The 13,301-nt window shown below is 37.5% G+C and overlaps 5 protein-coding genes and 1 long non-coding RNA gene across 7 annotated transcripts; 1 reads left to right on the top strand and 5 right to left on the bottom strand.

Annotated features, from left to right (window-relative positions):
- Positions 1 to 428: 428 nt before the first annotated feature.
- LOC120001398 (transcription initiation factor TFIID subunit 14b-like) lies at positions 429 to 3,611 on the bottom strand. Of its 2 annotated transcripts, none has more exons than XM_038849710.1 (6): positions 3,401 to 3,611; positions 2,827 to 2,915; positions 2,517 to 2,738; positions 1,849 to 2,036; positions 1,590 to 1,705; positions 429 to 763 (listed from the first exon to the last, which is right to left on the bottom strand). In XM_038849710.1, exons 1-6 carry the CDS (start codon positions 3,428 to 3,430, stop codon positions 677 to 679), a joined length of 732 nt encoding a protein of 243 aa, XP_038705638.1. In that variant the 5' UTR covers positions 3,431 to 3,611; the 3' UTR covers positions 429 to 676. The 2 variants fall into 2 exon arrangements, with proteins under 2 accessions (XP_038705638.1, XP_038705636.1); XM_038849708.1 differs by having other exon boundaries at positions 1,590 to 1,711; positions 3,401 to 3,610.
- A 527-nt stretch (positions 3,612 to 4,138) lies between these two features.
- LOC120003128 (auxin-responsive protein SAUR21-like) lies at positions 4,139 to 4,573 on the bottom strand. Its single transcript, XM_038852043.1, has one exon. It carries the CDS (start codon positions 4,518 to 4,520, stop codon positions 4,239 to 4,241), a length of 282 nt encoding a protein of 93 aa, XP_038707971.1. The 5' UTR covers positions 4,521 to 4,573; the 3' UTR covers positions 4,139 to 4,238.
- An 874-nt stretch (positions 4,574 to 5,447) lies between these two features.
- Positions 5,448 to 11,666, top strand: LOC120003132. Its single transcript, XR_005469277.1, has 2 exons — positions 5,448 to 5,581; positions 11,439 to 11,666. It is a non-coding gene; the product is annotated as an uncharacterized LOC120003132 (long non-coding RNA).
- Positions 5,970 to 6,537, bottom strand: LOC120003129 (auxin-responsive protein SAUR21-like). The gene has a single exon (XM_038852044.1). It carries the CDS (start codon positions 6,280 to 6,282, stop codon positions 6,004 to 6,006), a length of 279 nt encoding a protein of 92 aa, XP_038707972.1. The 5' UTR covers positions 6,283 to 6,537; the 3' UTR covers positions 5,970 to 6,003.
- Positions 8,126 to 9,307, bottom strand: LOC120003131 (auxin-responsive protein SAUR23-like). The gene has a single exon (XM_038852046.1). It carries the CDS (start codon positions 8,531 to 8,533, stop codon positions 8,258 to 8,260), a length of 276 nt encoding a protein of 91 aa, XP_038707974.1. The 5' UTR covers positions 8,534 to 9,307; the 3' UTR covers positions 8,126 to 8,257.
- On the bottom strand, positions 9,424 to 10,800 carry LOC120003130 (auxin-responsive protein SAUR21-like). Its single transcript, XM_038852045.1, has one exon. The coding sequence runs from the start codon at positions 10,344 to 10,346 to the stop codon at positions 10,071 to 10,073; it is 276 nt and encodes a 91-aa protein (XP_038707973.1). The 5' UTR covers positions 10,347 to 10,800; the 3' UTR covers positions 9,424 to 10,070.
- Positions 11,667 to 13,301: the final 1,635 nt, after the last annotated feature.

Below are 13,301 nucleotides of genomic sequence, written 5' to 3'. Positions count from 1 at the left end.
ATGTTGATTACGAGCCAAGGCTTGCACAAATGCCTGAAAGATTTACTACAAGAGAGAACAAAATTTTGGCCATTCTGCGAGATTGTCATTTGAGATACCCGGCACCATTATCTCCACAAATGCATAAACCAACTAAATCCATCAGCTAATTCATCTGCAACTTTAACAGCAATGGGAAAATCCTGGTTTATGACTGAGCTTAGGACGCTACCGTCCTAGAGATAACCTCTCCATGCTCTGTGAATGAGATTACTTTGGAACAAAATAGGACCAGAAAGGCTCACAACAATTCGTCACCAAGAATATTGTACTCGCGGGAGCCAAGAAAAAGAAGGGCCTTTTTCAATTTAGTTGACAGCAACTTAGCTTTTCTTTGGCAGATGAAGGCTGTGTTACTCTTGCCCCCCAAATTCCTCAGAAAATCAAAGTTACAGAACTCAATAGATCAAATACTCAGCATATAAAGATCGAATCAGAAAAGTTGTGAAATGCATCTAAAATTTTCTGATGAAGACAACTTGCTAGAACAACAAATAACTTATAAGGAGAAAAAAAAAGAGAGGACATAATTCTTTTGAGTCAACAAACTACGTATTGTTATTACATTTTTATGCCATCAAATGATTCTGCCGCAAAACCACTTTGAAGGTTCAGAAAAACTCTTGATAATATACATTCACTGGTCAGAGGAAGATTTCAATTGTTGCTGCTGCCCATCTATCAGACTTATCTGTCGTTTGAGCTTAGCAATATGAGCTTGCACCTGAAATTGCGAATTAATAATCAGAATTTGGCTTTACAGTCATACCATATTTTTTTTTATACAAATGATAAATATGGCCTAGTGCTAGGGTTGGAGGGTGCAGTCTAAAGGTCACAAATTCAATTCCTGGAAACATCATATCCACATATTATGTGGGGTAAGGTCTACTTAAATCCTACCTATCCCTGACCTTGCCTACTGCAAGAGCTTGGTGCAAGTAGTTGTTTATCTAAAGGTCACATGTTCGATTCCTGTAAACAATCTTTCCACATATTATGTGGGGTAACCGGGTAAGTTTTGTGTACATCTTGCATTTTCCTGACACCATTCACTACGGGAGTTTTGTGCACGAGAGTTATTTACCTTTTGCAACTTAGAGGTCACATGTTTAATTCTTGGAAACAATCTCCACATATTATGTGGGAGTAAAGTCTATGTACATCTTGCCTGTCCTTGACCCTGCCCACTACGGGAGCCTTGTGCACGGGAGTTTTTTCGTTTTTACAAATGGTAAACAATTTAGAAAACATAGAATGGTAAAGCCGTAAAGGCAAACAACTCATGCACAAAACTCATGAATCGAGGTGGGATTGGGAAGAGGCAAGACGTACTTAGCCTTCCCCCGTATAGCATAGAGGTCATTTCAAAGAATTGAACTCATAGCCTCTTGGTTTTGGTGAAGCAACCGTACCACTAAGACAGAATACATGCATGCAAGGATAAACGAATAGGAATGCCTGAAATTCTGCATATTACTATCCATTTTGAATATTCAAAAAGAGGACCAATTTGCAATGAAATGGGACGTTTGAAACATTAAGCTGACCTGTTGACGAGCAGCTGCAAGTTGTAGAAGTTCGTCTGCTTCTGAGAAATTCATGAACCACTGGCTGAGGGGATTATATTTTGTGTCACCTCTTTTCTTTTTAGTTGCATCATCAACTGGCACTTTAAGCAAAAAAGATTAAAAATAAGGGATAAATATTAGTTCCGACCATGGTATTGTTCTGCTTGAAGGAAATAGGATTGAAATGGATGTATGGAACATGAAACAAAATATATGAACAGAGCATCAAAAACAATACCGGGAGGAGGCAAAGTAAATTCAGCAGGCAATCTAGGCATGTTTACAGCTGGATGATTCTGCACACGAGCTAAGAAACCCTCTGAAGGCTCAGGGAATACAATCTCATCATAGGATTCCACAACAACAGGCTTCTTCATAGACATTGGACCAGATTCATCCTCGGGGTACAACTTCAAATGATGAAATCTGCAAACAAGTACAACCATCAGCTTTGTTCGGATGTTTCAGTCATTTTTCCGATGGTTACAAATGAAGCCTTTGGTAAATGAGATGGAGATGGAGATTGCATATGTATTCTACAAAGCCAGAAATGCTATGCTAATCCATCCCATCACATGATTCCCAAATGATTTGTCTTTGGTTGATCCAACGATTAAAACACAAAAGCAAGTTATCATTAGAGTTAACAAACATCGGTGTAGCAATAATTTGGAGCCAGAATATGATGCCAACTCACTGCAGCTCAATTGCCATGTCGGTGTTTCTAAATAAGGGAGCCAAAAACCAAGTATAAGTTCTTTTACATTAAACTTGATTTCAATACAATTTACCAAACATCACCCGTGTAACTTAACCCTGTAAAATATGCCATATTGATTATTCAAAATCAAATGAAACTTTTCAGCTCCAATGTAAATTAAAACAGAAAGAGGGGGAGAAACTTACAAGTTCAATGGCTTATCACAAACATCATTGTGGAAAAACAGTGTGATGGCAATCTCAAATTCACCCCAACCTGATTCGGACAACTCAAAGGGAGGTGACTCCAACACTCTTGTGGGGTTGTTGAAACTTGAATGCAGCTGGAAAACAGCACGCTTTATAACCAATCCCAGATCCTCATTTGTTGCACCACGGACATACACAGTCCATTTATGAGATTGATACCTATTAATAGTGAAGCATGTATTAGATCAAACATGTAGTGGCAAGCAAATCAAAAGGCCATAAATCAAGAAATACTTTCAAAACTTACTCGTTTGCCTTCTTGCCAAGCCAAAATGCAATGTTACCATACACTATGGGAACACTAATCTCCGCATCTTTGAGTTTCTTATTCAAAATCTACAACAGAACCCATTAATACTCCATAAGTTTCCGTAATCCACAGCTATAAATGCTCTCTCACACATTGCTATATGGTGTCTTGACATCCTAAAAAAGCTCCTAAATTTCTGCAATATTATTTAGGGGATTCACGTAGTGATGATACAAATTAAACTTTTAAAGTGACAAATAACCTACATTACCTGATCAAAAATCAACCAAAAAAAAAAATTATAAAAGACTGGGCTGAGCTAAAAGCACTCCAAAAACAAAATTGTGTCCCTGAAATAAAAATAGGACCTTGGTCTAGGTCAAATTATTCTGGAAAAAATGGTAGTGACCAAACGCACAATAAGACAACACTACGTCCCGCATTCTCAAAACAGAGTGTTGGCATTGACATATAATTCAATTTCTGGGAGACGAAATTTTGGTCATCCTGTGACATGGGTAATTGGTTGTCATCCAAAATTTGAACTAAGAACTGAGAAATGGAAAGTCACCTTCTTTTCACTGTCGTCAGATTTGCCCATCTTGGTTCGGTGTATTTTTGGCGCGAGTCCGCTAATCTCAGGCTGATCTAAACCGTCCCTGTTTGTCGATGAACTGTTTGTCACACCTTAACACAGCATTCTACTAAGAAAACCCATGTCTTGATTCTAAGAGATTTTTTCTGCTAAATTACACGGTCTGTTCTCAAACCCAGTTAGGGTTCGAAGAAACAGTCGACTGAGACAATTGTTTTATGTCTCTTCTTCTTCCATTGTGGGGGTAATTACGTCAATTGAAAATGAGCTTCAGTAGCAACTTTATATGACGTGGAAGACTAGGATTCGCTGCTCTTGTTATGTTGCACTCCACTGGATTACTTATATTCTTTTATCGTTAAATTCCTGGGCTTTTCTAGCAGCATGCGGTACCAGGGGTAGTTGACTGTTGAGTTTTTCTTGGGCTTGATGAGGCCCATTACCTTGGTTTCCTTACTTTCCTGGCTATCTTGGGCTTGATGCTGGCTCCAACATCTTAGGTAATAGGTAGTGCCGTAGTGGGCAATTGGGCATACACTTATTGGGCCTGGTCTTGCTTTCATGAGGCCCATTTCTTGGGCTTGAAGATGGCCCTGTTGTTTCACATCATGTTTGCTATGCAAGTTCCTCAGGAAAATAAAAACATGGGTAGTGGGAAAGACATTTAACGAGTCAAATTCTCTCTATTAACTGAAGGAACATGTGTGTCTTCAATGTTAGGCAATAACCTTAAAAAATGTACGTTATGACTTGCAATATCAGTTCTCTATATACAAAATTGTTGTATGGAGTTAATATAAGTGCCTCTCCCCTCTTATGATCTGCTCAGACGAGAAGTGGCATCAATGAAAATGTCTTCATCACATGGAATTGTCAAACCACCCATTGGAGGATCAAATCCAAACTCTTCTTCAGCTTTACTCAGTAAATCTTGAAACAAAGGCTCATTCAAATAGGATACTGGAACCACAAATCTCTTCTTCTGGGTCTCCAACCCAACATAAACCGCTAGGAACCCTTTAGGCACATCTAAATTTTTCGAAGAACGACGCAGAATTTGCTTAGCTAGAACACTTGGAAAGCGAATTCTCATCATTCTCTCTTGGTATATGTGTTGTAAAAGTGATATATGAACAGGGGAAAACAGAGATTTGATGCTCTGTTGTTTGAGAAAAACTTGTGAACGGAAAATGTTGTGAAGACTTGAATTGGTTATGAGCCAAAGGGTGTGAAGATGTTCATATATATAGATGAAATTTATGGTGTATGGTGTATTATTATCTTCTTCATTGTGGATTTAGTGGCCAAGAATCGCTTGTTGGGCCTGCTAAGGACGTATAGCAAAAAAGAGGGTATATCTTTTCACATGGCTTTGTTTTCCAATCTGTTTACAAAGGAGATGAGCTTGAACTCATATTGTGTGTGTCTGTTGACAAACAAGTGTACCCCATAAATGGTAAAGTTAGCCAATATGTAGGACATGTTGGATGATGCTCATTAATGTTGATAGAGATGCTAACCTAAGTGACAATGTGGTTAAAGACATGCTTGAGACAACTAATTTAAAGCATGCTTGTAGTTGGAGGATATAACAAACAAGATGGAGGTTGGAGCTGAAGAAAAGCTTATTAGGTGAAGGAAAAGGAGGAGGATAAAAAAAATGTTTTGGATGAATTTGGTTTGGATGTTGGGGACACAAAAATAAGAAAAGAAGGAATGCCAAAATTATAGTGTCAAGAATAGTCATTATAGGAAAATTATCAATTTTGAAATTCTTTGATTGAAAATGAAATAAGTCATGCAAAAAAAAAAAAAAGAAAAAGAAAGGAAATTCCAAAAATGGTTTACAAAAGCTCATGAAAACTGAGTAGTTTCAAAGTAAAAATAATGGATTATTTGATAAACTTGTGTTTTGGGTACTACATTACTCTAATGTTAGGCCCATTAGAAAAAGTTGGGCTGTTTCTATAACAGTTGGGCTCCGCTGGGCCCAAATTCTCATGAAAACCAAGCCCGCAAGAACAAACACAAAAAACTTCAATTACACTGCCCCAATCATAGAATGAATAGTTCGTCCGCCTGTAAAAAGTTGTTAATGGTGGATACATGGGAATGGATATCAGTGGTGAAGCTTGCTTCGATGGAAGCGACTGCAAGGTATGTTTCGAGTTCCCACTCTCTTTACTGATCGTACAGTGTCTTGGTTTGTTTGTCTTGGGTTAAATAGATTGATTACCATTTGCATAGTCTGTGCTTGATAAGGATTGCAAAGAATGCTATACGAGGGTTCAAAATAGAAATATCGTTGATTGGGTTCTTAATCAGGTTGTATTGTGATTGTAATCAGAGGATCAGAGTTTTAAGGTTGAGATCAATCAGTCTAGTTCTGGAGACTGAAATCCAATTTCTTTTTTGACAGAGAAACTATAGATTTGAAGCGTAAATTTAATTCTGAGAGGGAAAATAAAACAAGCTGCTAATTTATGTTTATACTTTTATGTTACAAATCTACATCTCTAAAATGGCAATTACTGCTGTATAAAATTGTGTCTTGGTCAAGAAGTTAAGCTTAAGAGCCTCTACAATATGCTCAAGCGAGAAGTGACATCCATGAAGGTATCTTCTGTGCAAGGAATTGTCAAACCACCCCTTGGATGATCATAACCAAACTCTTCTTCAGATTTACTTAGCAAATCTTGAAATGAAGGATGCTTCAAATAGGATACTGGAACCACAAATCTCTTCTTCTGTGTCTCTGACCCAACATATATAGCTAGGAAGCCTGTTGGTACATCTATAGATATGGAAGACCGTCGTAGAATCTGCTTAGCAAGAACACTAGGTAGCCGGAAACCCATCTCTTTTTCTTGGTATATCTTTGTAGATGAAAAGAACTTTGATAGGGGATGGTTTGAATAAAGCTTTCAGTTGAGAATGCGAAGACTTGGCTTAGTTTGTAAACCAACTATGTGTATCCTTATATATAGATGAACTGGTATATGGTATTATCTTCTTGAATGTGGATTGAGTGGTGAAGGATCATTTGCTGGGACATGCTCAACAGGCAAAATATGAGTATCACATGGTTTTGTCTATGATTATCACATGGTTCTGTCTTCCAAACTAGCTAACAGAGAATATGTGGTTGAAAACTCAATTTGTGTCTGTTTGTTGACAAACAAAGTTTCCCTACAAATTTAGAAGCACACCAATGAATGACTGGCTAAAGAAAAGAAGATTGTCAAGGGATGGTTGGATACTAAATGTTTATAGAGAGGCAAAGCTAACTGACTATTGGATTTTGGACATGGTTGAGAGTCTTGAGACAACTAATCTAAAGTATGTTTTTTGGTGTAAGGACTAACAGGCAAGATAGATGGTGGAGCTGCAAACCCTAACCGAGTAAGTAAGGGAAACGGAGAAGAAAAGAACTAGAGGCAGAATTTGATGGAATCTCATTTGCATGTAGCCGGCAAAAATTACTGCAAAAGTCCTAACTCTTCAATGCTTTCAATATGCAAACTCTCTGATGACGCGGAGGGTGTATAATTGAACACAACTTTGCCAATGTCACAAACCTTTATTCTTGTTGATTCTCACGCTAGAGAATAACCAAGAACAAAAGCCTCTATGCCTTGTTGATTCCGAAGAATGCCAAGTTGATAGACTGTTAGAGAGAATTCTCTAGCTTTTATTTAATCAATCAAAACTACTTTTCTGTAAACCATATGAGGCACTTATATAGTTGCCATACAAACCAAATCAAACCCTAGCAAAAGTTCATAATAGGAAATAGAATAAGAATCATAATAGAAATAGGAAACTAATAATAAACGTAATAGATAACTAAATAACTTGACGACCAAGGAAGGCCATCAGCGTCCTGCCTTGCGCCCATCAAAACGGAAGAGAAAGGCTTGGGCCTTTCGTGCTGCATCACTCTCGTAGGCACCGTTCAACATTTTCTCATATTAGTTGCTAATTTAATGGTGGTTGAGACAAAACAACTGCAATTATGACTTTGATTCCCTTAACAGAGAATAGTAGATCCAATTAGTGGTTTAGAGCTCAATATGAATATGTTAATGAGTTTTATAAAGGATTTATAGCAATGTTCTCTACATGCGTACGAGGAGTTCTTTATGGTGTAGAAGTTAACCATTTCAAAATCAGTTGGAAACTGCAAGGGCTAAGCTGCTTAATGTCTTTGAGATAATTAAGTTGGATTGGCATCTTTTATTTTTACTGTTTCTGCTTATTTTTTCACATAATTGAAAGATAAGTGGGGGCATGTAGTAAAAAGCAATTCCGAATGAACCTTTGTCTAACAAGAATACTGCAAGGATTATGCAACTGTACCAAACCCTTGGATTTTGAGGGACAAGTGGAGATTATGGGAGATATAAGACATAATCAATTATATCTAGGAATTTAATGTCAGTATGTCTCTGTTAAAGGAGTAGTGACTGTGGGCTGTTCTTATTGTGTATTGACAAAGTAGGTAGCATGAATTCAGCATCGGTAGAAGATGATTACCCAGATTGATATATGCTGTAATGAAGGGAATAAATAGCTTGAGTCGAGGGTTTTACCCGTTTTAAGTTAAAATATAGAAGTCAGAGTTAATGTGGTGCAAGTCTAATCTAGTCGAGACTAAGCGTAGGAGAAAGAAACTGAGTCATTTTAAGAGGAAAAGCAAGGTTTACTCCTGATATATGGAACGTTATACAAAATTCTTTGTCAAGAGAAAGAGCTCATCTACTTAAAGAGAAATAATATTTACATGGACTTCCTGCTATACAAAATTGTATACGAAGCTTAGTTTTGATGACTTCATAATCTGTTTATCTGGGAAGTAACACTAATGAAAATGTCTTCTCCACAGGGAATTGTCAAACCACCCATTGGATGATCAAAACAAAACTCTTCTTCAGCTTTACCTAGCAGTTCCTGGAATGAAGGCTGGTTGAGATACGATACAGGTACCACAAATCTCTTCTTCTCAGTCTCCCCAACATATACTGGTAAGAACCCTTTGGGTACATCCATAGATGTTGAAGATCGCCTCAAAATTTGCTTAGCCAGAATGATAGGAAAACGAATACCCATGATTTCTTTTGGGTTTCTTGAGAGAAAAAGTCAATACGATAAATTTTTGACTGTTTGTTGTTCAAGGAAAAGATATTAATTGAGAGATTGTGAAAACTTATGTTGGTTGAGAACCAAGTACTTTGGAGTATATATAGATGAATGGTTCAATGTGGTAAATCTTCTTAAATTTGGATTGAGTGGCCAAAAATCATATGCTGCTGGGACATTCCATGTGGACATAGATTGATACAGTATCACATGGCTGGCTTTTTCTTCCAAACTAAAACAAGAAAGCTGGGGCCAAAAAATATCACCTTGTCAATTTGGTTGACAAACACTATCCCCTACAATTTCAACAGAAGCCAATTCAGGACCAGCTAAAGATTGGAAACCAAACAGTGGGCCATGTGGATGCAGAGCTAAGTGACCTTTGGATTGCAGAGGGACTTGGGCATGTGAGGTTTCTTAGAGACATAAGCAACTGAAGATCACATGGTTCTGCCTTCAAACTCTTAATAAAAAAACTCGGTAGTGATTGAGCTAGGAAACTTGTTTGAACACAATATGGCCAAACACTTCCAAGAGGACAAGCAATTTGGGACCCAACTGGATTTATTCAAATGGCTGACCTATTCAAGATTCACAATCAACAAGCAATATGCAAGTAATCTTGGTGGTGAATCCATAGATAGGATACTTGATTGAAGCACATGCAAGTAACCTGGGTAAGAACTGTTGAACACCTCAAATTATTGACAATAATAGACAGAAGAAGCAACTGGTATTTCAGTAGTATCATTCGAGCTTATGGATAGAATCCTACAGCAACTCAGCTAATGAGATGAGATGATAAAATTTAAGGCTTGATTTTAAATGGAAGAATTAACAAGCAAAATGGAGGTTTTAGCTGCAGAGCCTAGTAGAATATGGGGAAAGGAGAAAAGTGCAAAATGTGGAGGAAGAATTAATGGAATGAATATTATCTTGTGGGTATAACATGGCATTGTCAGGAAACCCATTTTATATTTTCAATCTTGATCGCGGAGTGTGAGCTTCTGGTTTAACTGTATTAGCGATTAGATATCATCTAATGATTCTAATCCAGTACTAGCTCGCTCTTTTTGAAAGACTGCTTTGGTAATTCTTGAACTGTCTGTTATTACGTTTAGAAATGAACACCACAACAATTTTTGACTGTACGTATAAGCCTTTTCTTTTGAGCCTCTAGCCCTACATAAATAGCTAGGAAGCCTTTTGGTACATCTATAGATGTGGAAGACCATCTCAGAATCTGCTTAGCAATAACACGGGGTAGCCGATAGCCCATTTCTCTTTTCTTGGTGGTATTCTTTTTGCAGTCGAAAATATTCAGAGGAAAAAGAAATTGCGAGCAACTGACATTGTCAGAGGAAAAAACAAGTGTTACTTCCAATGTGGAACATTGTACAAAATAACTTCTTAATGGAAATAACCGCGTCTGCTCGAAGAGGGAAAAAATCATTTACATTTACTCCCTCCTATACAAAATTGTCTCTAGAGATTAATCTTCATGCTTTCATGATCTGTTTATTAGCGAAGTAACGCCAATGAAAATGTCTTCTCTACAGGGAATTGTCAATCCACCCATTGGATGATCAAAACCAAACTCTTCTTCAGCTTTACTAAGCATATCCTGGAATGAAGGCTGGTTGAGATAGGATACTGGAACCACAAATCTCTTCTTCTCAGTTTCCCCCACATATACTGCTAAGAATCCTTTGGGCACAGCCATAGATGTTGAAGATCGACGCAGAATTTGCTTGGTAAGAACTGAAGGAAAACGAATACCCATGATTTCCTTTTGGTTTCCCTTTAGTAAGGATCCAAGAAAAGTTAACTTTGTGGGTATTTGTTGTTCAAAGCAAAGATGCTAATGTAGAGATGTGAGAAATTTTGTTGGGAGTGAACCAAGTTTATGGGTGTCTATATAGATGGAAGGGATGAATGTGGAAAATCTTGTTGAATTTGGATTTATTGGCTGAGAATCATCTGCTGCTGGGTCCTTAGGACGTAGCAGGTCAATAAAGTCTCACATGGCTTTGTCTCCAAACAATATTCCCTACATATTTCAATAGAATCCAATGCAGGACCAGCTAAAGATTGGAAATGAAAGAGTGGACCATATCATTTGATGCAGAAATATATGAACTTTGGATTGCAGACACTCTTGAGACAAACTATATTAGGTATGGTTTTGAATAAATGAAGAGAGCAGAGAATAAGTGGCGAAGAGAGATTTGGGAATGGTGGGGTTTTGAAGAGTCACATGGTTCTGCCTTGAGACTCCAAATTTTGTTGGGAGTGAACCTGGTGGTGATTTGAATTGAGATACTTGGTTTGAACACAAGGGAATAAATGAAGTACCTAGCTCAATGAAGAGCACATGATGTATGTCCTACAAGGCTACAACAACGCTCAATATCCCGCAACCAAAACCTACCTGTTTCTAGATTTTAAAAAAAGCAATGTGTTCAGGGCAGTGGATGCTTTGAAAAGATTTTCCGAGAGAATCAATTATGAGTATATAGTACCTGCATTATTGAATGGGTAATGCAATGCCATAATCGCCTAATTATTAGGCTTAAAATCAATTGAAGTTTAGCATGCAAGAATCACCTTCCTTAACAATAGTTTGGAAGGTGCTTGTTCTCTTGTCGTTAACACTAATATTTTCAAGACTAAGATAGTAGTGTTTAGGAGAATGTTTGAGTTGAGACAGCTCTTGTCCTATGTTTGCTTCAACTCCCAACGTAAGCTTATTAGTATTTTTTTTCATGTTCTTGCTTTAGTTTCGCTTTTGATTTGAGAAACTAATGACAACAGCTCAGCTCCAAAGTTTAATATCTTTGCTCACAACTCCTGATGCTTTGCTATTTGTTTGCAGGGGATGCCAACTATCTCTCCTTTGTCTTTGTTGCATAAAAGCTTGTTAAGTGAGCTTTCAGATCGAGTTCCATTGGTGATGCTTAAAATGTCTTTGTTTCTTCTGCAAAAAACATAAACAAACACATTTTTTGCTTCGGCTTTTTATAATTCAAATTCACAATTCCCTTGTTTTCACCATTTCATATCGCAAGGCCCGTATTTTTTAAAAAAAATGTTTTTCTGACAATGCTTGTGGTATCTTATGGTCTACCTTTGGTCTTTCAGGTACCATCCACGAGGGCGGGAATTCTTTGATATTTTGTTGTACCCGACAATCATTCAAAATGCAGCGCAATCTGCTTCAGCAAAGGAGACTTGCTTATTCTGGAGGTCGAACTCCACCTGAAAATTCAATTGCGCCATACTCCCGAGAATCGAAAGAAAATCACTTGAGATTATTGCCATACAAACGACATTACGAAATCTTACAAATGTGTTTTTGGGTTGTAAATGAAGGCTTGCACTTGGAAAATGAAATACTATTTCTGGGAGGTCATCATATAGGTGCGTTTTATAGCACAATTCATATGGTTTTAGGGGGTTTTCTATTGGACTGCCAGCAAAAACTTGTTGGACAATAGAGTTGAGATCATTGTATATGCTTGAATGCAACACTATAAGGGGTGTTCCAGAATCTATCATGATATTAGTTGGATTTTGGTTCGTGCTTTGGCTTATGTTGGTTATTCTATTTTTCACGCTGATACTTTCCAGACTAAGGTAGTAGTGTTCTGGAGGATTTTGGAGTACAAATCGTGTTGAAACAATTCTTGTTCCGGAAATTGTTGCTCCTGTTCCAAATCTAAGCTTACTAGTGGCTGTTGATGATCGAGGAAGTAAACAGTATGAGAATTTGTGTTCAATTTCGGTTTGCAGTTGAGAAACTAATGACAACAAGCCTGCTCCAAGGCCAATAATACCTTGAATACGAGGACCCGGAAAACCTAAGTAGTTGTCACTACCGCATCCAAACACTAATTCTGGAAAAGGAATTAATTTACCGTTTGTGGAATTTACGTAGAAGGTATCCTTACTCAAGACTCCCGATGTATATGAATCATCCCAATAAGAATGATTGTATTCGCAGCGATTTGAGTACCCGTTCTTCTTTTCACGCAGGTTTTGGCAAAATTTTGTGTCGTAAAGCACAGTGTCATAAGTGGAGGAACTTGATGCGTTGAAAAAATTTGTGTCTCTACGGTTGTAATTATGATCAGAAGAGCATTGTATCCATACAAGATTACTTCCTGTGTCTGCAATAGCAAGGACTTCAATCGGTGGAGAGCCAACATAAATCTTCATGACATATTCTGCTCCAATTAGAGTGAGTGATGAAGAAAGTTTCTTATTATTGATAGATGAGTGGAAGAAAGTAGCTCGTCTAAGTGAACGCGATGCGGCCTTTCTTAAGAGTTCAAATTGAGTAGTAGAACTATTATAAAGGGGAGATAACGGTGAATCTAGATGAATAAGATCGATGTTGAAATGATTTCCTTTGCCTTCAGCTGGAGATTGAATCAAAACATTCAATGAACTGATAAAAAGAATAAAGAAAAATTGGTTCATTGTTAATTGGCTGAAAAGCCAAAGAGAAAAAGGAATGAAATGTAATGTACGTTTTATGTGCTATATTTAACATAGATGGTGATTGATAATACCAAAATAACCCCACCAATTATACATAGTCATGTGGCATTCGTAAGCCAGCTAGGCAAGAATGAGAAAGTATCCGGAACTGACCGAAATGCCTTCTTCAGTACTGTTTGAAAAGACTGTCCAAATTAAGAGCATTTATCTATCTCTAACCAATTTTGACACTCAA

Source organism: Tripterygium wilfordii, chromosome 7 (genome assembly GCF_013401445.1).
Source record: "Tripterygium wilfordii isolate XIE 37 chromosome 7, ASM1340144v1, whole genome shotgun sequence".
NCBI lineage: Eukaryota > Viridiplantae > Streptophyta > Magnoliopsida > Celastrales > Celastraceae > Tripterygium > Tripterygium wilfordii.
This window is presented reverse-complemented; position numbering and strand designations above follow the sequence as displayed.